Source organism: Danio aesculapii, chromosome 1 (genome assembly GCF_903798145.1).
Source record: "Danio aesculapii chromosome 1, fDanAes4.1, whole genome shotgun sequence".
Lineage (NCBI taxonomy): Eukaryota > Metazoa > Chordata > Actinopteri > Cypriniformes > Danionidae > Danio > Danio aesculapii.
This window is the reverse complement of record NC_079435.1, coordinates 24,174,653-24,199,642: the sequence shown is the minus strand read 5'-3', so window position 1 is coordinate 24,199,642 and position 24,990 is coordinate 24,174,653. Positions and strand designations below refer to the sequence as shown.

The 24,990-nt window shown below is 33.3% G+C and overlaps 1 protein-coding gene across 1 annotated transcript in view; it reads left to right on the top strand.

Annotated features, from left to right (window-relative positions):
* arhgap10 (Rho GTPase activating protein 10) overlaps positions 1-24,990 on the top strand; it is a 127,745-nt gene that overhangs the window by 63,301 nt on the left and 39,454 nt on the right. Inside the window, exons 11-18 of the mRNA XM_056457718.1 lie at positions 503-584; positions 2,972-3,011; positions 3,097-3,165; positions 3,478-3,552; positions 12,937-13,021; positions 13,766-13,824; positions 16,293-16,398; positions 24,529-24,688. Coding sequence (XP_056313693.1) covers positions 503-584; positions 2,972-3,011; positions 3,097-3,165; positions 3,478-3,552; positions 12,937-13,021; positions 13,766-13,824; positions 16,293-16,398; positions 24,529-24,688 — 676 coding nt within the window. The remainder of the gene's footprint in view (positions 1-502; positions 585-2,971; positions 3,012-3,096; positions 3,166-3,477; positions 3,553-12,936; positions 13,022-13,765; positions 13,825-16,292; positions 16,399-24,528; positions 24,689-24,990) is intronic.

The following is a 24,990-nucleotide window of genomic DNA, read 5'->3' as shown; positions in this document are numbered from 1 at the left end:
CTCCTGAGTTTGAGATGACTAAGATTCATTGGTTTCAGATGTCAGAGAATAAGGAAAGTCAAAATATTGTGATCATCCAGGATACAAGCAGAGCTCTCATTAATCAAAACCAAAGCTGAGTGTATGATGAACGTTTATCATGTTCGTCTTGAGGCTGGTTAGTGGAATCTTTCGAGCATCACATCAGCACATCAGAATGTTTCCAAATTAGGAGAGGATTCATTCTCAATGAGAATATGCTCTTATGATCCAGCATGTTTTCAGGTGAAAGGAATATGCAGGCTGGGGCTTAATTTAGTCCTTTTTGGAATTGATTTGACAGGTTTATTTAACAACAAACAAGCAATAAAAATAAAACCAAAACAAAACAGTAATTTACAACAAAGCCAGTCATCTACAAGAAATAAGTACTGTACAGGTTTTTTTTTTTTGTATTTAGCAGCATGGTAAATAAGTTTGAGTGAGGTTTTTTTTCTTCTTTTTTTCTGTCTTCTTCCTCCAGACCGGGTACAGTGCTGACAGTCCAGGCACTCTCAGAAGATGACCACAAATTCTGGATGCATGCGATGGGAGGAAAAGAACCAGTGCGTCTATTTTTATTACATTAAAATAAAATTTAACATATACAGTATATTTATTTAAAGCAATTTTCTGGGGTCTGTTTTTCGTACATGCATTACTCAATTAGCAGGACTTGGTTATTGACGATTTGACACAATCCAGGATCGTTTTGTTCTTCAAAAGTCAGCCAAGAGTTGTTGTCATAGCAACAGGTCTGGTAGCTTAAACCTGGTCTAGAGCAGCAGCTTATTTTATAAACAGGATTAAATCGGGTCATTTCAAGCAAAGGTAATACTGAAAGTATGTACCGAACAGTAGTAACTTATAGGTTATATACACGTTTACTATGAATTTTATGTAATTTTGCTCACATGGAAAATTGAATATTAATCAGATGATGTCATTACGCTGCTGTGCTGTCAGCCAATCGAATTGCTGATCATGATAGATCAACACACGTGGTGATCTCAGATCAGTTCATCCAGACATTTTAATCTTATTTATGAAATTGTTTGAAGAACCAAACTAGCCAGAGATCAGTTATCAAGATTAAAAGATCCAGGATCTGCTAAATCATCTTAGATTATTTAAGCGAGATACAATGAATGGACCCACTGGCCTGGATAATAGTTTTTTTATTATTATTATTTTTTTTTTTTTTATTGCATCTTTTATTAACATTTTAACTATTAATAAAAAAAACATTGAAACACAACAACATAAAATGCACATTTTAACAATGCAAACAAAGCTAAAGAAAAAAAAGAACACATTTTATTTAAGTTATTTATTTATTTTTACTTATATTATTTAGCATGTATGTTCGTTTAAAACAGTTTCCTGGCCTGAATAATTGTTAACAACTAATTTTTACATGGTTACAAAAAACTCCTCTGTGCATCAAAACACAAATAAATAACTAAATAAATAAAAACAAAATCTGCAATTTATGTAAGTTTTTTTTTTTTTTTTTTTTTATTGATTTATTTTTCCTTTTTTTTTTTTTTACATATGTGTTCATTTAACAGTTTCCTGGCATGTTATCATCATAAATGAAAACATGAACAAATAAATAAATGAGTTCAAAATCTGCAATTTATTGAAATTTTTTTTTTTTTTTACTTTTTTTTTATTATTTATTTATTTTTTATTTATCATAAATGTTAATTTAAAGTAGTTTTCTGGCCTGAATAAGTTAACACAACCAGTTTTTACATTGTTACAAAGTATTCTTCTTTTCTGTGCATCAAAACATAAATAAATAAATAAATAAATAAATAAATAAATAAATAAATACATACATAAATACATAAATAAATAAAAAGCTCAAAAGCTGCAGTTTATTTATATAAGTTTTTTTTTGTTTTTGTTTGTTTTCCTTTTTTTTTATTTAACATATATGTTCATTTAACAGTTTCCTGGCCTGAATAACACAAACAATTTTACATTGTCTTCTGTTCATCATAAATGAAAACATAAATAATTAATTAATTAAATAAATAAATAAATAAATAAATAAATAAATAAATAAATAAATAAATAAATAAATAAGCTCAAAAGCTGTAGTTTATTTCTTTATTTATTTTTTATTATTATTATAATTTTTTTATTTAACATATATGTTTATTTAACAGTTTCCTGGCCTGAATAATAGTTAACACACCAATTTTTACATTGTTACAAAAACTCTTCTGTGCATCAAAACATAAATAAATAAAAATAAATAAACAAATGAATTAATAAAAAGCTCAAAAGCTGCAGTTTATTTATATAAGGGTTTTTTGTTGTTGTTTGTTTTCCTTTTTTTTTATTTAACATATATGTTTATTTAACAGTTTCCTGGCCTGAATAATAGTTAACACAACCAATTTTTACATTGTTACAAAATACTCTTCTGTTCATCATAAATGAAAACAAACAAATAAATAAATAAATAAATAAATAAATAAATAAATAAATAAATAAATGAGTTCAAAATCTGCAATTTAAGTTTTTTTTTTACATAAATGTTAATTTAAAGTAGTTTCCTGGCCTGAATAAGTTAACGCAACCAGTTTTTACATTGTTACAAAGTATTCTTCTTTTCTGTTCATCAAAACATAAATAAATAAATAAATAAGCTCAAAGCTGCAATTTGTTTATTTATTTAATTATGTTTAAATTTAATAATTTTTTTCAATATTACATTTCATAATTTTAGTGTTTTTGATGCATGCAGCTTGGTGAGCGTTAGAGACTGAAAAAAAAAAAACACACACATAGTCCATAGCCTTTTCAACGGTAGTGTACTGTAAAGTGTTTAATGCTAAATAGTAGTATCTTGTTTGGTATATAAATTGTGCTCTGTTTGGTGGGAAGTGTTTCATGTGGGTCTGGTTTGTGTTTTCTGATGTTTATCTTTCTCACGCAGATGCAGTGTCTCAACCGGACACATTCAAGAGAAAGAGGAAGTAAGAGACCAAATTAACATCAGACTTCATAGTTTATGAGTAGTGCTTATGCACATTTTAATGAAATATGTGTGTATTTCTGTAGTTGACGCACAGTTGGATGACGTGGGAATAAGCTTTGTGAAAAATTCAATAAATGCCATTGAAGCCAGAGGTAAGTCTTTGCTGTGTATATAAAATATAAAATCTGAAAATAATATTCCAATTAAAGATAATAAACAGCAGCAAACTGTATCAGGCAGGATGTGTATTGTCTGTCAGCAAAGGAAGTCCCATTTGCACTAACACCATGTTAACACCAGAGGGCAGAGTTATCTAGCAGATTTTCTCAGCTAACGCTAAAAACCTGTTGGGATTTGCTCAGGAGATACATTAGTGCACTTCTGATTAGTTTGTTGGTTCAGCTGGAATGTGTGTGTATGTATTGCCAGTCTAACATGGCAAAGTAATGTGTTTGTTTTTGCAGGTATTAATGATCAAGGTCTGTACAGAGTGGTCGGAGTCAGTTCAAAAGTACAGAAGCTTCTCAGTTTAATGATTGGTAAGTCGAGCCTCATGTGATGGCTCATAATTGTTGCTCAGATTTAGGTCATTCACACTGAAAACCCATCAAGTCTCATAGGCGTTTAGACATTTATCTAGTCTGTTGTCTGTCCGAATGTCCTTTTGTCCTGTCCTTTCGGTGACACCTGACTCCATTACAGCAGGCAGGCAATCAGATTTCCGGACTCTTGCTCTCTCTCTCTCTCTCTCTCTCTCTCTCACACACACACACACACAATTCAATTCAAACTTGATGACAAATATATTGGCAAATCATTTGTAATAATTATATTAAATCGAACATATGAAAACAAGTTACATAGTTGTAGTGATAAACTAATAATAATAATAATAATATAATAATAATAAATATTATATTTAACAATGATCATTTTAGGATTAATTTATAACAATCTAAAGTGTGAGTGTGTAAGTTTGTGTGTGAGAGAGAGTGAGAGAGCACATCACTGATGTTTTTATTGGCCTTCTTTCTGTTTTTGTGACAGATAACAATGATTTGTGCCACTAGTAGAATATCACACTGTAAAAAAAGGAAGAATTCCAGACAATTCATTCATGTTTTGCGAACTTAAGTTAATTGTTTTTGAGAAATTTAAGTGGATTGAACAATTAACAATTTAGAACAGTAACGCTTTATAATAACGACACACTACGAATCATTTATTAAGCATTAGCAAATTGTTAATTCATTATGTTAAGTATTAACTCTACGTTAATAGTTAGTAAGCAAACAATTCATAAATACAGCTACTAATACTGCACTGTAAAACCCAAAAAGTTAAGGTAACTCAATCCATTTGAGGAAACCGATTTCAATAAACCATTTAAGTTCAAAAACTAATCCAAATGAGTACTGTAAACTTAATCCATTTGAATAAATGAAGCAGTTTGAGCACAGTAAATCCTGATAAATGAAGAGTAATGTAAAAAATAAGTTAAGGCAAATCAAATCGTTTGAGCAAACTAATTGCTACAAACTATTTGAGTATAAAAAACCCGATCTATAAGAGTACTGTGTTAGGTATTTAAATAACTCATTACTTTCAACACTAAGTTCAAAACTCTTTTCAAATGAGTAGAATTAACTTTCAATAAATTTTAAGTTAACTACACTCATTTTGTTTGATAAGCTGTTGGGTTTTACAGTGTGTATTCTTGACTTATCAGCACATTTATAATTTATTTTCATATGTTTTTAATGATTATTTTTTCATTACTTAAGTATAGCATTATTTACAAATTAGTTATTTAAGTATAGTTGGTGATATTTTAAGATTCAGAATGCATAATAAACTATTAAAATTAACATTCATATATCTTATCATTTAGGCATATATTAATAGTTAATTTGTATGTTAATAAAGGCTTTATTAACTCAACTTCATCCAGTTGTGTGACCTAATCTAAAATTAGGAGTATTTATGCTTTATAAATCATATAATGACAATTAAATAACAATAATAATAATAATCATAATCAATAATAATAACAATATTAATAATGATAATAAAACAATGATAACTACTTTATGGTAAGTAAATGATGACATAATTTTGTGGTGGACTAGCCCTTTAAATGTGTACAATTAAGAATTTGCTGTTTTATTACTCGCACCCCTCCAAGATAAAAATACATTTTTCCTGCAGTAAAACATTTTCAAAACATTTTTGGACTTTAATACCTAAAAGCACTTTAGAGTCACAAAAAAAAAAAAAATCTGAGTTTATATATTTAACCCAATTAAAATCTTCTAACTAAACATGTTATTGCAAATTGCTATAATGCTGACTAAATCATTATATTTACAAACTTTAATCTCATCATTGCCTAGGAAATGTCATATTAAAGGGATGGTCCAGAGTGTATTTTTAAGACTTGTTTGTGGTTATAAGATGCAAAGCAATGTGAGCTCATTCTTCATTTCTATAAAAATCACATAATTTTTTTTTCATAAATCTTACTTTGATTTGATACCGAATCTAAAGTTAGGACTATTTATGCTTTATAAATCCCTTATTAAAGGCTCAGTTAAATTCTAAACACGAAAAAATAAAAAAAACAACTTTATTCATTTCTATTCATTTGAAGATACACAAATGAAACTGTATCAAGTGAAAAATAAATCTTTGCAACCTTAACTAAAATAAAATTACTGTGCAGTTTAAACATCGCTAAATAACTTTGAAATGTTGTATCATAAGATATTGGTAAATTAATATATTATTGTTGTTTTATCCAATTTTATTTAATTGTATTTATTTTTTATTGTATTTTGACCCTCCTGTTCGGCAATGTTTAAGGTTTACAGTAATAATTTTTTTAGATTTGAAAACAATTATTGTTCAGTTGATACTAAGCCTTAATTGTCATTTATAAGTGATTTACAAAGCATAAATAGTCCTCACTTTAGGTCACAAAACTGCATGAAGTTGATTAATAAAGCATTTATTAACATATAGAGTAATCATTACTATATGCCTGAATAATGAGATGTATAAATGTTGATTTGAATAGTTTCTTCATCATTTACTAACTCATTCTGAATGTTTCTAAAAGCCACCAACTACTCTTAAATACAAATGGTTTGTAAATAATGCAATACTGAATTTTATAATGAACAATTAATAAGTAACAAACTATGAAAATACAATCATTAAACTTTAAATATGCTTATAAGTCAAGAAAACATTTGTAAGCATTTGTATTTGTGTTTTATAAACTGCTTACTAATGTCTATTAATGGAGTTAATGCTTTACAGAATAATGAATTCACTATTTGCTAATGCTTAATAGATGATTTATAGTGTGTAGTTATTATAAAGTGTTACCATAATTTTATTTTTAGTGCATTTAGAATGTAAAGTAAATAAAATAAATATAAGTATGTTAAAACCTTTCTTTCTTTCTATCTCTCTCTCTCATTCTGTCACTTTTCCATGATCCTATTTCACCTCCCCCCAAAAACCCAACACACTCTGATCACTATCTCTCACACTATCATCATCATCTCTCATACCAAGAGTTCTGTCCCATGCGCAGCTTTCTTTCTTTTGCTCTTTCTGTCGTTCTTTCGCGCTTTCACAACTACTTTCGCTCTCTCTCTCTCCTGCAGTCTTAGCATGAGCTGGTGTCTCTCTGCTCTGAATGCTAAACGCTGTGTCGAGTCGGCAGGCTGCCTGAGCCCCTGCTGCTACATGAACTCAGCCACTCCAGAGTCTAATAGCCATTAACACTCTATACGGGTCCACTGTCCTCATCTGAGAACAGCCTGCCTCACCATCCTCAAACTTGCCAAACCTCCAGAGCAGAACTCCATCTCATTTTCAAATTCAGACCGCTGTCGTTCACATCCAGGCATTCTGTTCATTTCAAGGGATAGTTAGCACCAATATGTAACTGCTGTAATCATTTATTCACCCTTGTTTATTCCATAATTCTTGATGCATTTCTTTCTAAATAACAGTAAATAATAATAATAATAATAATAATAATAATAATAATAATAATAATAATAATAATAATAAATTGATGATAACTTTATGGTAAGTAAATGGTGACATCATTTTGGGGTGGACTATCCCTTTAAATTTGTACAATTGAGTTTTGCATTATTGGTTTATTACGCAAGCCCCTCCAAAATAAAAATAAATGTTTTCTGCAGTAGAACATTAATCAACATTTTTAAACCATTTTTGGACCTTAATGACTAAAAAGCACTTTGAAAAAAAGAAAATTCAGGGTTTATATATTTAACCTAATCAAAATATTCTAACTAAATATGTTTTATGACTTAATGCTAAGTAAAATCATTAAATTTATAAATGTTAATCTCATCATTGCCTAGGAAATGTCATATTAAAGGGGTGGTCCAGAGTGTATTTTTAAGACTTGGTTGAGTTTATAAGATGCAAAGCAACGTGAGCTCATTCTTCATTTGTAAAAAAAAAAAAAAAAAAAATCGCATAATTTTTTTCATGCATCTTACTTTGATTATATAAAGCTACTAAGCTAACATGAAATAATATTTCCTAGTTTCTCCGAAGGTCCCCCCTCAAGGGCTCAGATTGGTCAGCTTACATAATGTGCTGTGATTTGAGGATTGGCTACACTTCACCAGGAAAAGCGTCACATCTCTACTAGTATGTGTTTTGCCTCAGCTCTGTAAATAGTCAGTGTAACCATTAAGGCTGATTTATACTTCTTCATCAAGCACATGCGTATGCTACGGCGCAGCCTACATGTGGACGCATAGCCCCTCGCTGACGCGCACCTCTCGAAAAAATGTAACGTGTACGCGTAACGCAAGCTCTGTGATTGGTCAGCTTAGTAGCGCTGACAAAAGTGTGAGTGGGGTGAGAGCCGCTAAATTGCTAACGGTGTCAAACAGCATGTTCTGTTATTTACGTCCTTGCTATGACATACCGTTAACGCTTGAAACTATAATATAATAGATTAATTTTAACAAATAAATTACTGACAGGTTGTGGCTCACAATCCACAGCTTCTTCTACTGTTATATTTATATATTTATATTTTTATTTTATTTTTTAATTATCACAAATGATGGAGCCCTGAAAATCACCTTTATGAAAGAAAAAAAAGTGTGAGCGGATTGTTTAAGTGTTTGCATGGATTATGAATATAGTTGGCATGAGTTGAAAAAATTGCAAAATCTGAATGCAGTTTAATCTGTGAACATTGTTCATTAAAACCGAGGGAACCGTCTAAGAATTTATGAGTATGGTTTATAAATTTTGGGGGACAAACTGCAAAACGGTCACCACAGATTTTTATTTTATTTTATTTTATTTTATGTGGCATTTATTTAATTTTATTTTATTTTATTTACATGTGACTTCCTTGGCTCCATACCTTTCAGTGTATGGCAAATTTTGCTTAAAAATAAATAAATAAATAAATAAATAAAAAATTATCAGTCAGTAATTTTCACTTTCTACTTAACATTAAACAAATCGTGCACGTTTGTCATTTCACCGTAGAATTGAGAAGTAGTTCTTACACTGAAGCCATATTTTATAAGTGGATCTGCACTTTTACTTGAGTACTGATGTGTGTGCTTTGTCAAGCACTGCCGACTGCCATTAGACTTGTGGTTTTAAGCCAAGGAAAATTTCCCCGCTTTTGCAAATAGCACAAAATGGTTCAAGCAGCCTCTCAGTTTTGATTGAGAATGAATTGACTTAAATGACTACAATGTTGTACATACGTGACCTTAGACTTTGTCTGCAGTGCTCTTTAAAAGCTTTCTCGCTTATTACCATGGTAACAGCAAGCCAGACACAGAGGTGATTGTCAGTGCCTCGGTTGAATTCTTCAAAAGTGCCAAAGCCTGGAACTCCAAACTCAAAGCAGATCATTTTACACTTTACACATTTACATACACGTTGTTCATCCTCCAGTAGGAAAGTGCTATATTTACAACTCTGTGTGGAAGAGAAATACAACTGCACAAACAAGTTTTCCAGATGTTTGGCTTTTTTATTCTCTTCTGCTTGACCTCAAACCTTTCTCTGCTTTTTTTTTCTCTCTTTACTTTCTTTCACATTGCACTTCATATTTATGGAAAGCTCCTAATAAAGTGACATTAAACTGTAGTTTACACTTAATTTTACAGTGTTTGTTATTATAATTGTACATTTGTTCATCAAAATTAATATTATTCAACTGCATGTAGGATTATGGCTTGGGTTAGGGTTATTAGTTTTGAGTACACATACATTAGCCGCATTTCCACTATCGGGCCATGTCGCGTTTCCACTGTCGGGCTAGTTGCTCGCAGCGCGTCACGCAAACACCGCCCCCAGAACGTCCCCCGAATCAAACGTCACACAACCCGTCACACAACCCGCCCACTTCAGCGGGAACAAAAAACTCAAATTATAACCACAAACACAACCTGGCATCACTACGAGAGCTGGAAGATGGAGAACACCGAAGCGATTGCTTTTTTTACTGTTTGTGGTCTGTTGGTGTAAGGCCAGACAGCGATCCCTGGATAAGGACATTCGAGTTCGGCGGCATTTACTTCGAACACAGATTTTGGCTGCAAGGCTAGCGCGATAGCAAAACAAATGTAAAGCATCTTGTCTCCTCTTTACCTGACAGGAAAACTCCGCCTTTGTACGTAACCCCGCCCCGAAGCCCCAGTTGGCCCTCCTTGGCCCAAGGTATTCGGCGGGCAGAAAAAGGCCGGACGCAGGCCCCAAGGAAGCCCCGCTTTGGCCCGATTACACCCCGGAAGTGATAGTGGAAACGCGACTGGCCTTGGCTCGGCCTGGCACGCTCGCTTTAGGCGCGATAGTGGAAACGCGGCTACTGTAAAACCCCAAAAATTTAGTTAACTCAAACCATTTGAGGAAACCGATTGCCGCAAACCATTTAAGTTCAAAAACTAATCCTAATAAGGACTGTGAACTTAATCCATTTGAGCACAGTAAAACGCAATAAATGAAGAGAACTCAAATCAACTGAGTACTGTAAAACCCATTAAGGCAACTCAAACCAATTGAGGAAAGCGATTGCAACAAACTATTTGAGTTAATAAAATGAATCTATATGAGTACTGTGAACTTACTCCAATTAAGTTGAATTAATGAGGTATTTAATTAACTCATTACACTGAGTTCAAAACTCTTTTTAAATAAGTAGAATTACCTTTCAGTCAATTTTCAGGTAACTACACATTTCATTTTTTGACTTTTGGGTTTTACAGTGTATTATTCAAATATGGTACATGCTACAAGTAACTGTGTTCACACCAAAGGTGGCGAGAGCATCAAAAGTTTGCTTTGGCCTTCCTGGTGACAACGATGTCTGCCTTTACTGCTCTACCATCGTGAGCATAAAAATTCGCTACATTGATCTCGTATTTAAAGGTGCTGTTGCAGCATATCAGCAAATCAGCTACATTCTCGCATAAAACATACTTCTTGCATGAAAATGTTGCACACTTTTTATCAAATTCATTTAACTGTGGAAGATCAAGTTTTTGTGTGTGGTTTGGCTTTGCTTCACTTATCCGATATGTGTCTATATATCTAAAATATTCTACAATACTGTTTTATAGGGGTGGGCGATTAATCGAAAAGTAATCGAAATCGACATTCACAACCTATAATCGATCCATTTTTTCCAAGTAAAATTTTTTTTTCAATTACTTTCTCTACTGGTGTGGAGTCATGTGACCCCACTCTGTTAAGACTGATTTATACTTCTGCATCAAATGCACGGATATAGTCTGGCAATACTGTTGCAAATAGCAACAGTATTGCTATTTCAGTATTGCTATTTCAGAATACTTTTAGACATATGGACACAAATTGGATAAGTGGAGTGAAGCCACATTTATTAATATAATAATATTGCAGTTTTTACTTTCTTGCCAAATGAATTAAGCCATAGTTTGCTTTTCTTAACTCAAAACAGTGTCTTTATTCTGTTTTAAACTGTTGTGTATATTTTTACAACACAATCAATCTATAAACACCATGCTAAACCCCAAGTGTGCCACACACCTGCTTTTGAGTGACGCGTCCGGCTGTTATAAGTTATAAACCCCGCCTCTTCCGTGTTAATGAACAAGATTTGAGCCCAAATTTAAAAAAATAAAAATAAATAATAATTACACTTGGAATAAATTGTCCCGAAATTTGGTTTTGGTCAAATATGACACTGGTTATCATGCTGATATAGGTGCAGATCTTCATTTTTGTAAACAGAATGTTTTTAGCCAGTCATTTAATGCTATAAAAAGTAGGCGTGTCATCATGATTGACAGTTGTGAACGACAGTTTCTCTAAACAGACTGTAGGACCTTCAGGAGGAGATTGAAGTGTTATTATTTGATTTCTGTGTTTTTTTACTATGATAAAATGAGTTGTTCAGCAATAAAATATACTTTCTGACAAACAGGATCTGGTGGGACACTGTTTATTCGCTAAAGTCAGGGCTTGATCAGGCTTTATTAGTTTGCTGATACACACCTAGCCATGATGGGGAAAATACAGGTGATCGCTATGTAGCAGTAATTCTCTTTATGGGTCTGAAATAATAATTAGGAAGACAAAATTAATGTTAGCTTATGTCCACATCGATCTCCTGTTGTCCGTTATTGAAACTTAATTTAAAGGACGTCTCTGAGATTTTGAGTTTCGTCATGTTATTGAGTTAATCCACTGAATTTGCTGTTATAAAATATTGTTAATAATGTTCCAGAAACCGAATCTTATATAACAAATAGAGCTGTAAATGTTAGATATTATTTTTATACACCATTTAATGTTGTGTTGTTATTTGAAAAGTCCTAATAAACATTAAAATGAATGTAAGTTCCTCTTTGCCAGATGAAAACAAAAGATAAACCAAATGAAAACGGAGGCAAAAAAAATTCTAAACAATATAGAAGCGATGTTGCAGCAGCTGATGTATTAATACTGCTAAGCTTATTGTAAAAATTGATAAGGATTATTTTATATAGTGCAAGGATGGGATGTGCAAATATCCTGTTGAAATTTTGAAATCTTGCTGTGTTTATCTTTTAAACACACAATTTTTCCTGCATGGTAAATCGTTATCTATGGTGTGTATATTTTGGGTCCTGTTGATTGCTAATAAAAACCTTTCTAAATATGTATGTTGTTTATATGTTATTTTTCATATTTTGCAAATGTTATTTCTACCCCTATGAATATAACAAATACCAACAACCCATTATAAGAGAAATATTTATTTGTGCTCATGGCTTAGTCTAACTTGGGCTAGAGTGTATGAAAGATTGTTTATTTTGCAGTCCAAATATTGTTTTTATTAAATTATACCAACTTGCATCACACAGTTTTTAAAATCTGTATTATTACGTGTTTTTTAATGTAAGTGTGTATATTTATGTTAGGGAGCTCTTGTTATAGTGCAGATACGGGTGGTCAAGTGAGAAGTTCGGGGGGCGTGGCTCGTTTGATGTACAATCGTTTGGTTGGAAGCTTGATTCTGAAGCTCCGCCTCTGGCTCCATCATGTAGTCCCTTCAGCACATGCCTAGGCTCCAATTTCAGCAGTCTTTTGCGACAATTTGTGCCCTTCATGAGGCATTTTGCCTTCAAAGCTTTCAATGGAAAAAGGCGCTGTTGCGTCGTCCATATTTTTTACTGTCATTATGCTAAACCAATTGAATGCTTGTGCCAAAATGAATTTGATTAATTGACTGTGGAAATTGTAACCAAAACAAATTGGTGTCATTTATACCACGACTACAGATTTTTCTTTCTAATAAAGACGAAATCAACATTTTTATTATTGTTATTATTAATATTATTATTATTATTTTTGTCTTCTTTTTAATATAGATGAAAAGAGAAGTGACATCGATTTATCAGCCAGTGAGGACTGGGATGTCAAAACTATTACCAGTGCTTTAAAACTTTACCTGAGGTGAGTTTCTACTTTAATTATATTTAAATTTTCAGATAATAAACATACAAAACTTTGTGTGTCCAAATTGAATTGTTAAAAAAAAAAAAATATGTATGTATATATATATATATATATATATATATATATATATATATATATATATATATATATATATATATATATATATATATATATATATCACAGTTATTTTCTAGTACTGGGTTGCAGCTGGAAGGGCATCCGCTGGGTAAAACATAAGCTGGAATAATTGGCAGTTCATTCCGCTGTGCTGAACCCTCATTTATAAGGGACTAAGCTGAAGGAAAATTAATAAATGAATGTGCACAGTTTAATGTGTCATGGGGAAATATGTTTTTAAATGATTTGTCAGATTCACAGTGGGACATTCCTTCCAGTGACATGTAATTAATTAATTCAACATTCAATTAATTTTCTGATTGATGCGGTGCAGTAGAGTAGCAGACGGCAGATTTTATAGCGCAGCAGCATGTTTTGTCTTTGTACCCCAATACAAGTATAAATTATATTGGTTTGCTGGGCTCATTTTGGGCTAACGGTGCCGGGACGGGTGCCAGGCACTGAGCGAATCTACCTTCAGATGAACTTGGTCCTGAACAGTGTGTATGTGCATTTGTGTGCTCGTCTAATTTCTTGCCGTGATCAGCCACATTAATCATTGTGTTGTGTATATAATAATGCCCAATAAAGCCAATAAATCTCTCCCCCTCTGTTTCTCTCAAGGAGCCTTCCAGAGCCTCTAATGACATACGAGCTTTATAAGGAGTTCATCGTCCCTGCAAGTAAGGTCTTTGTCCTTGCTTTGACAAAAATCAAGCAATACCCAAAACGAATCAGTTATTTGACAAATGCTGTAAACCTAGAAAATGTGCATGTCTCTGGGAAAAGAGTGCATGATTTGTTGAGGTCTAAAGGGGGTTAATGCTGGCAGAAAAGTGTAACCGAATTCAATTTAGTGAAGAAATTTTGAAAAATACCTTTTCAGCCAGGTAAAATACACTACCTGACAAAGTCAATCCCAGTTGTAAGAGCAACAAGTAATAACTTGACTTCTAGTTGATCATCTGAAAAGTGTCAGAAGGTAGATTTTTCCAATGAATCAACTGTTGAACTGCATTCCAATCATCACAAATACTGAAGAAAACCTATTGGAACCGGCATGGACCTAAGATTCTCATAGAAATCAGTCAAGTTTGGTGAAGGAAAAATCATGGTTTGGGGTTACATTCAGTATGGGGCATGCGAGAGATCTGCAGAGTGGATGGCAATTATAAGGCAAATTCTTCGTTTGCGCCACGGACCACCATGCATTTTAGAATTCCAAACCTAGGTTTCTATCAGGGTATGCACACCAGCACCGCGAGTCGGCGGCTGCCTGTGGCGCCCAGGCACAAAGCACCATCTGAATAATTTCATTTTTAAATAACATACGAATGTGTGCGTCAGGTGTGCAACACTTTCAATTGTCATGAGCACATCGTGTCACGGCGCATCCGGTGTACGACCTGCTTTACTGTCCTAATTAAATGATTAAAGGTCAAGGCATCATATTTTATTTTGGTAAAATAAGCATAATCTAGAGGCATTTTCCTTTTATATAAGCCACTTCTGATACCAATTGATCAACAAGAAGTCAAGTTATTATTTGTTGTTCCTTAAACTTGGATGGGCAACAACACTTTTGTTAGGTAGTATAGGTGTTGGTCGGTGCTGTAAGTCAGTAGTGGTAAGCCTATTATTATTCCACATACAATGACAAAATAATTAAGTAATTATTTTTTGGTAGTCTGCAGGAGTGCTTTAGCCACTACACTGCTAAAAAGTTTCTTATTTAGAGTTTTGGTCTCTTTTCTTTTCTATATATAAAACATTTTCTATACAAGTAAAAATATATTGTGTTGTTTTGAGAAATAATAAGTCAAAATAAGATAAATATTCTGCCAGTGGGGTAATCAAAATAATCTTGTTTTTCACTTTGAAATGAGATAATTTTGCTTACCTCATTGGCAGATTATGATAATTGGATAAAATAAAGTAATAAGAGAATTTTGCTTACCTCATTGACAGATTATTTTACAGTTAAACACACTTAACTTTGACATAATATATCTGGAAACAGACAATTTATTTTAATTGTTAAAAATGCTTCTTGATATAAAAAAGTTTAATATTTCGACTAGAAACAAGACGGTAACGTATGAAAAGCATTTTTAGCACCACTCCAGTCAATATCCGCTTGTTAAGTGTGACATAATACGCAGCAGCTTCCAGGTCCAAGCGCTCTATTAAACTGTATAGGGAGGCTCATCAAATGGTAATAATAAATGTTTACAAAGCGATGTAATACTTTCGAAAATCACGATCACAATAAATAAATAAATATATATATTTATTGTGATGCAGCGAATCCAGAGACCGATGTGTACATCATGATTTGCTATAATATAATATTCACTTTAAAGTGTGATATGAGAAAGTGACCATAAACGGATATTTTCCTCAATTCAAATGAGTAGCAGCTTGGACCCGGAAACAGTATTCCATACATCACGACTTGCCAAGCAGATAGAAAGTCCTCACATATTCAAAATTTGTCAATGATTTGCATGTTTTGAGTCAATTTGAACACAACACTATTTTTTTACTTAAAAGATGAGATTATTAATATATGAGTTTACACAAGATGTCATATCAGACACACAAGACTTACTCATGTACATTTACTAAAAGGAGAAGCACCCCTTAAATGTCAATATTGCAACAGAAATCAAACTGTTAAAATATTCTTGTGGAATGCCCTATTTTTAATGTTATCAGACAACGATTTTTATCTGGAGAGATATTAAAGGAAATATTTTTGAATCCTTCAAAAATGGTACACTTTTTTTTTTATCAAAAGTAAACCTTTAAAAAACTTTTCGATTTTTATCTTGTGTATTATTTATTGCAGTTGATGTCTTTTTATTATTTTTAAATTTTTTATTATTATAGAAAAGTTATTTTTATAAAATGTTGATCTGGTTTTGTAATGAAATAGCCAGGGAAGCTGAGATGGCAGTAAATTCAAAACTCTCTCTCTTTGTCAGCTTGAGGTAAACCAACAGAACCAAGGATAAATTGCAACAGTGTTTATCGCTTTTTTGAAACATATGTCGGTCTTATTATAAAAGAAAATGTATAAAGTCTTATCTCTGCAGTGTTTCATAATGTCTTCTAAAAACATTTTTTGTTATTTTTCATATCTGCTCAGAGAGCGCTAGTGCAGAATCCAGAGTTCAGGCCATACACTGTCTGGTTCATAAACTGCCAGAGAAGAACAGATTAGTGCTCAGTCTGGTTACCAAGCATCTCGCCAAGTGAGTGGAAACAGTTTTCTCTCTCTCTCTCTCTCTCTCTCTCTCTCTCTCTCTCTCTCTTTCTCTCTCTTTCTTTCTCTCTCTGATGTTTCTTGATGTACATTCTCTCTTTTCCTTCTCCAGCCTTTTATATCTGTCGTCCGTCAGCCACATTTCTCTCATTACTTCCAGCTTTCTCTCTCTCTTGCATGCTTCCCATCAGTACACAAACACACACCCTTCTTACAGGCAGCACCAGTAGAGATGTCCGTAGGCTACATCTGTTGCCGAGCAACTGAGCAAACAGGCAGACAAGAGACTGAGCAAAGAGACAACTCCACACGGACTTTCATACTCTCCAAGCTGCTATGTAGATATAGAACTTTTTTTTGTGTGTGTTTTTTTTTTTTTGTCATACACCGATCTTGATTTTGATCACTGATTCTGATTACTTTTTTTAAACAAGCGAATTTGCAAATCTAGTTAACTATATTTATAATTTGGACATAATGGACTTAATGATTTGATATGGATGTTTATTGGTGGCTACTGTAAGTAGGGTTTGTGTTTATGTTTGGTGTTAAACATGCAGGAAAGGACGAAATTATAAAATTATGCTACTTAAAAACATTCTTGTACAAAAATAAAACTGTAGATAGGCTTGCAGTATTTGTCAATACGTTATTACTATGGGTGCAATGGTTTAGTCTACTCATGATTCGGTATGCATCATGGTATAAGGGTGACTGTTTCGCTACGGTATGGTATGTGCTATGTTTAGAAAAAAAATGGCTACAGAAAAGAACAGTATACATATTTATAGGGTAACAAACACCTGACAATGCTGCAGGCTTAACACGTATGATTTGCTTATTCTTTCATTAATAAATAAAAGTAGGGCATTTTGAAAATGCTAAAGAAAAATAAAGAGAGAAAAAGCTTAAAGGGGTGGTCCGAAGTGTATTTTTAAGGCTTGGTTGTGTTTATAAGATGCAAAGCTATCACATATGAAAAAATCACATTATCTTTTCATATATCTTGCTTTAATTATATACTGCTACGCAACTACCATGAAACCGACTGTCATATTTCCTAGTTTCTCCAAAAGGCTCAACCTCAAGAGCCTCTGATTGGTCAGCTAACATTCAAGTAGATTCACCTTTATTTGTATAGCGCTTTTACAATGTGGATTGTGTCAAAGCAGCTTCACATAAAACGTCATAGTAAATTGGAACAGTGTAGTTCAGTTTGTAGTGTTTAAGTCCAGTTTAGTTTAGCTCAGTCCAGTGTGGTTTAAAAATCACTACTGAGAGTCCAAACACTGAAGAGCAAATCCAACGATGCACATAATGTGCTGTGTTTCGTGGTTTAGCTCCATGTCTCTAGGAAGCATCTCTACTATAACATTACAGCACCTCTGGCTATGCCACTTTGCTGCACTAGGTGTATGCACATAACCTGAAGGGTTTATGATCTCATTAACCTGGATGTATTTTTTTGTAGTCCCCAAACTTCGTCCGCTGTAGGCTTTGCTAAGCTAACTCTGTAAAAGCCAATGTCTCCCTTTGCATTGAACTTTGCGCCTAATACATTCAGAGATGTTGTTCATGTTCACACAGCTACATTACACATCAACTAAAGTTTAAAATATGATATCGTAGTGGACCACCCCTTTAAACTTTCCCTTTTTCTGGTTTACATCTTGACTCAACCAATTATGCAGATAATAAAAAGTTAACACATCTTAATAATTGAGGTTATTTCTGTTTATATTATTTGCTTTATCAAAGCAACAACGCATGTTTATTACCAATTATTCCACAGAGCTCCATTATCACTTATCAGCACCATCGAAGTGGATGAAACTTAAGCAAAGAGAGAGTGTTTTGCTCTTCTCTCTTAATTCAACAGTCAATTGAGAAGAAAATAGTTCTTAGCAGAGAGTGGGTAAGCAGAATGAATAAATAGCGGGAGCAATCAGGTGCAGAAGAGCACAAAGCGGGAGTGCGACAGCAGTTACAGACCTGCACAACTTCTTTAGGCTGTATGTCTGTGTCCATGATGTCAACAACAGATTTGACATATTAAAAGATGAATGGACAGGTCACAGACATTTAAATGGTAATCGGAAGCGTACAAAGGTGAAACTTTTTTACTTTGTTGCAGTTGTTTTTATCACCAAACCAATATTAATAATGCATATTCTGAACCGCGGATTACAGGGCGCACCAAACCATGGAAGGACAACGGGACGAAACGATTTTTTACCAAAAACCATTGCATCCCTAATTATTACACAGATGATATGGACTTATGTTTTTCAAGCTTTATGAAACATAAAACTTTAAGTGATCCACTAAACATGAGCTCTACTAAAAACTATATGAACACACTAGTCTTATACATGCAACATTTTTATCTAATATTGAAAACCTCACAGAATTATCTAAGTAATAAAAGAAGAAAGGTCAATGTTTGTTAAATTTCCATATTGCATCTGTGCTGTCTGTGTCCTCTGTTAAAGCTCCTTTTACACATTTTGTACTGCAAATCCAGGACAAAGATCGTCTGAATTTAAGGGTGAATTTCCAACCTCTTTTATTTGGTTCAAATGAAACTCAAACTCAAGTTCGTTTCCCACTTTGGTGCAGATATTTTGTCAATAGAGCAATTGCACTCTGGTGTGCTTCAAACTAACTGACCGAGACCCAGCTGAAGAGATGGTTTGTTTAAGTTATAAATATGACATATCTACTTGTAATTCCTGCTTATAGCAAATGACAACCTGTATGTTATGTTCATATCTATTTGCATATTCCTGATTATTAATAGCAACCTATACAGTATGTAAATCTATAGTTGTAGTTAAAAGACTATAGTTAATACATATTACACATACAATTACAACAAAATAGGTCTTAAATAAATTTTTAATTTGAGAAAATGCTTTTTTAAAACAACCATCAACCATTAACAATCTTACGCTTGTCATTTTTAAGAAAATCATGAAATTAAAAGGGACTGTTAATTAATTGACAATGTAAGTCTTTGACTACCAGCAACTGTTTGATTGACTAAATATAAATGTACCTTTTTATTTACAACACTTTGTTTATCTTAAGTGGCCCAACTACATGAGATTTTTTATGTAAACTGAAATAATATCAGGAAGAATATCTTGCAATCAGATTAAATCAACAAAACTCCTCTTGACGCAACAAAGATGGCAACAAAGATGCTAAAAACTAAGTTAGCATTTAGATGAATTTACTGTTTATGTATAAATTGACTGTTTAACAAGGTGTAGGAGGTGGCATGAATGCACTGAAATTAATAATACAAGTGTCATTGAGATTTGAAGCTAAAACCGCCAGTAGGCAGAGTCAAGTCTTTGTCTTTGACACTGAATGATTCATTTAACTGTGTTGCTCAAAGCTGATTCACTTACAAATATCTTTCTGAATGGACGACTGAATCGTTGTCTCCTATCAAAGCTCAAGATTCATTTATAAAGAAAACTTGGGTCTGTTTTGCAGTGAATATAAAATGGCTTAAGTTACACTATTGTCATGCTTTCTAAACTGATGCAAATTTGCACGGCAGGTACAGCATACATATATAATATTAAATGAACTAAATATCGTAGCTTTTGTTTTCTTTTTAAAGAATGCAAAAAGTTGTGTCTCAACTGCTCTCTTAGACATTTTGAAAAGTTCTGAACGTTCTAATTGGTCAATCGTCATTGTCTATAAGTCATATATTACCATAAATGGAGAATTTAAATAGTTAATTTGCATAAGCTTTACATTACACACACTGATGTCAATCTAAAGGGGATGGTAAGGGGGCATGGTGGTTTTACAAAGGGGATGCTTTTTGTAATTTTTTTCCATAAGGGGGATGCCATCCCCTTGCATCCCCCCCCCCTTCGATTCGAGCACCAAGTATGTTCATCTGTAAATATTACCCATAGCTTTTCTATAATTGCACTTATAACTTATACCCATATCCTGAACTTGCTGCTGTTGCACTCCTGGTTAGACCTAAACTGCATTACGTTGGCTTGTACTTGTACATGTGTAATGACGATAAGGTTGAATCTAATCTAATCTAAAGATCTGACTTTCATCCGACATCAGCAGAAAGTCCTGCACCTTTCGAGTTATTAAGATCTCGTAGTTTGAGTTGTGCACCCGTGGCGTCTGCTGTTGCTAAGCAATCATCAGCCAATAATGAACAGCCACTGATAAACGGCAATGTGTACCCCAGCTGTAGCCCTGATACTAGTTTTATTTATGGATAAAATATGGCATGTCTGCTACTAGTCTACAGTTATAACTAAAATGTGTATAATAGACAATTCAAGACCGATTTTCTGGTTCACCAGCAAAAAGGAAAGAGCGAAAGTGAACAAAAAAATAAATAAATAAACAGCAACAGTTTGTTGGCCCAGACCAAAGCAAGTGAATCAATGAACTTCTTAGTGTCAATGCACCCTAAAAATAAAAATAAATTAAATAAAAATGCTTGATTTACAACTTGGAGCAAAAAACAAACAACCAAATATACAAAAAAAAAACAAAAAAAAAAAAACGCCTGATTCGGATTTCTGGTCTGTCAATGGGTGTTCCTCTCTCTTTTTTTCTGCCCCTCTCCTTTCTGTCCCAGCACTTCCCATTTAGAGAAGAGTTATGCAACTGATTTTTGTTGGAGATTAGATGGATTAGATGGGGTAAGAGATTTGCAAAATAATGTTTGCTATCATTACAAGGCTTTATACCTCAGGCCTCGCATTTTTATATAATGTGAATGTAAGCAAATTGAAGATAAGCACATAATCTCACTAACCTCCGGCAATCAGTGACTGGGCAGCCACGTCATCTCAAAAATATAGAGTGGGATTTGCTGGCAGCAAAGGATGTGCAATTGGAAATTAAATTTAGGTTATCCGCCACTAAATTCCTCTTCCATCCTCTCCAACCCTCACAAAATGCTTTAGGAGTTGGTGCAGTTGCACAGCCATGAGGGATGGAGAGGGAAAAGCCAAATGTTGCCATGTCATTTGAAATGGAATTAGAGAGGTGATTAATTGTTGTCTCTCTATGGCATGTTTATTCCAGAGTGTACAGCCTTTAGTGCTAAACTGGCATCATTAGACTTGATGTTTGCTCTGAAATGGATAACAGAGCTGTTACCACTTTTTAAAATGCTCCGATTTAGTTTTATTAATTGTTTTTATGGTCCTATAATTAGCTTTGAATGTTTTGGAAATATTATCTTATGATGTCCAATAAAGAAATAGAGTTTTTTACAAATTAAGTTAACTTTAGGTTAATTAATGTATTAAATAACTTCTTTTCAAATATGCATTTATAGGTATCCTGTGATAGCAAAGTTCAATTACTTTAGTCATCGCCCATGATCTTACAATAATGATTAAAACAATGCTGATATTTTGTGGAAGAATCACCAAAATGTACTAAAATTAAAATAAAAAAGCAACATTATGAATTATAATATATTTACTGTAACTGTTAATCAGTTTATTGTGCCTTTGCTGAAAGGTGTCATATTTGTTATTGCTATTATAAAATAACTTATTGACTTCCAACTTATTGACTTCAATCAAGATGTGTATTGCCTCAGATGTGTTTTAATGGCTGATTGAAATCATATATATTAGGGCTGTGCGATTAAGACTGCAACATGAAATATATTTGTCTGCGACATGAAATATGTTTGTATTATTTAATTTCCCCCACCCAAAGCAAATGCGTGACTGCTGTCTGTGTGTGATAAGGGTGTCACACACCGGATGCGCCGCGACACTGCGTGCACATGACAGTTAAAAGTATCGCACACCAGACGCGCACATTCGCATGCTATTTAAAATGAAACTAATCAGATGGTGCTTTGTGGCGCAGAAAAAATATGAACAGTGTCTTGAGTCGTGGCTGGGCGCCGAGGACATACGCCGACTTGTGGTGCCAGTGTGTGTACCCTGATAGAAACCTATGTTTAGAATTCCAAAATGCGTGGCGCGCCTAACGGCGATTCTAGTGTGTGACCCCCTTTAGTCTTACTAGGCAATTGAGTTAGCACACTTTCATTCTGCCCCATCAGAATTGCACAACTGAACCAAACGGAATGCCCACAATAATAAACAAATAAAAGCGCGGACGCGGGATGATGGCATTTGCCGCTTCAGAAGCTTTAATAGACAAATTAATATCAAAGGAAAACAGGACATTGTGACTTTGAAACCAAAATATTCCCATATTACCAGACACCAAAAAAAAAAAAAAAAACGGGTCATTTATAAAAGCTGTCGTAGACTAGGTGCCACAGTACAAGGAAATACAACAACTAGCACTTAATAAAGCCCCGCAGGTGGCTATATCTTGCTAAAAAGTCAGCTCAATGTATTGCCAGTGACACTCAATCTAGTAGCAAGCAACACCAAAGTACAATTTCAAAGTACAGTTGGTTGTTTCAGCCATGTAAGTTTGCTGAGTGTTCTGTATTTTTATAATATTTTTATTTGTTTTGTTTTTATATTAAGCTACACTATCTCCTTAATTTGAGTTCAACTTGTTTACAAGAAAGGTTAGATAATTTTATTTGTGTTTAATGTATGCTCTAGAGAAAAATGAGTTTTTAATTTCTGAATATTTATAAACAAATTTGTATAAACGTGAAACTGAATTTTAGCAGTAAGAAGCTATTGTACGATACAGTTTATTGAGCTGAAGCTTCACTACAAAATTAAATCGCAAACCAAATCGAAACTGCAATATGTCAAGAAAAAAAAAAACGCAATTAGCCCCGTTATGAATTTTTTTTTTAACAAAGCATTTTCACAGTATGTCTGATAATATTTTTTCTTCTGGAGAAAGTCTTATTAGTTTTATTTTGGCTAGAATAAAAGCAGTTTTAATATATATATTTTTTGTTTTAAATGTTTTTAGGTCAATATTATTAGCTCCTTTAAGCTATATTTATTTTTTTTCGATAGTTTACAGCAGCGTTTCCCAACCCTGTTCCTGGAGGCACAACAACAGTACATATTTTGGATGTCTCCCTTTTCTGACCCATTAACTTCAGGTTTTGGAGTCTCTTCTGATGTTATGATAAGATGATTCAGGTGTGTTTGATTAGGGAGAGGTTGAAAATATGAACTGTTGGTGTGCCTTCAGGAACAGGGTGCCTTCAGGAACAGGAACAGGAACACTGATCTACAGAACAAACTATTGTACAATAACTTGCCTAATTACCCTAACCTGCCTAGTTAACCTAATTAACCTAGTTAAGCCTTTAAATGTCACTTTAAGCTGTATAGAAGTGTCTTGAAGAATATCTGGTAAAATATTATTTACTGTCATCATGGCAAAGATAAAATAAAACTATTATGTTTAAAAATGTGTTGAAAAAAATCTTCTCTCCGTTAAACAGAAATTGGGGGGAAAAATAAACAGGGGGGGGCTAATGATTCAGGGGGGCTAATAATTCTGACTTCAACTGTATATGAATGTAATGTTCATTAATAAAAAAGGCATTCACCATCATCATCTTGTGTTTTTTTATAATTATTTTTTTCATTAGTTTTTTCAATTATTATTATTGGAACCTAGAGACAATAGTAAGTTTATTCTTTCAAATGTTTTATGAATTGACCTGCATGGAAATGCTTTTGCAGGTCTTAAGCTAATAGTCAAAGGTTGAAAATAATGACTACTGAATACTATTTGAGTCATTCATCATGCAGGTTTTCAGTTTGGCCTTTAAATTAGGAAACATATTAACAATAATAAAAAAGAAAGGGAAAAACTTGAGACCACACATTTTTTTTTTCTGCCAACCTTCTCCTCCCTAATGTAAGTTATTTATGTAATGTCTTTTTTCAACATCTCTCTCATTTTGTAATGTCTATAATTATTACAACCAGAGTACATTCAGCAGCGATTATTGGCAGTGAGACTGAAGATTGTTTATACTTTATAATTGGAGGCGAACTGCATTTACTGTCACAATCTAAACCAGCCTCTCAAACTCAAATGTTCATAAAATGTGCAGTACATTATTTTCTTTTGTTTATAACGATTCATGTTTAATTTAATTACTGCTTTTCTCTGTGTGTTTGTGTGTGTGTAGTGTTGCTGCCAACAGCAAACAGAACCTGATGACAGTGGCGAATCTGGGTGTAGTGTTTGGCCCCACACTCATGAGGCCACAGGAAGAAACCGTGGCAGCCATAATGGACCTCAAGTTCCAGAACATTGTGGTGGAGATTCTCATAGAACAGCATGAAAAGGTGACTGAAAAGTTGCATATAATACTTGAATTTTATTTATTGACTTTCAAACTATAAAGTTATGCTATGCTGAGGTTGAAGTACTTTTATCTGTAGCCAGGAGGGGGAGCTATTTGTGTTTTGACTGGCCTCTGTTTAGTTGGCTTCTCTTTCTGATGGCTCAAAAACAGTTGGAGCACCATTCTCATTTGACTAAAATACAGGTTAAAACATTGACTTAATCAGCTTTAGTAACAGTAATCTGGTTAATCCTTAAATGGGGTTCATTCTGAGGGACAAAGGCAGAAAGAGTGGGATTATTT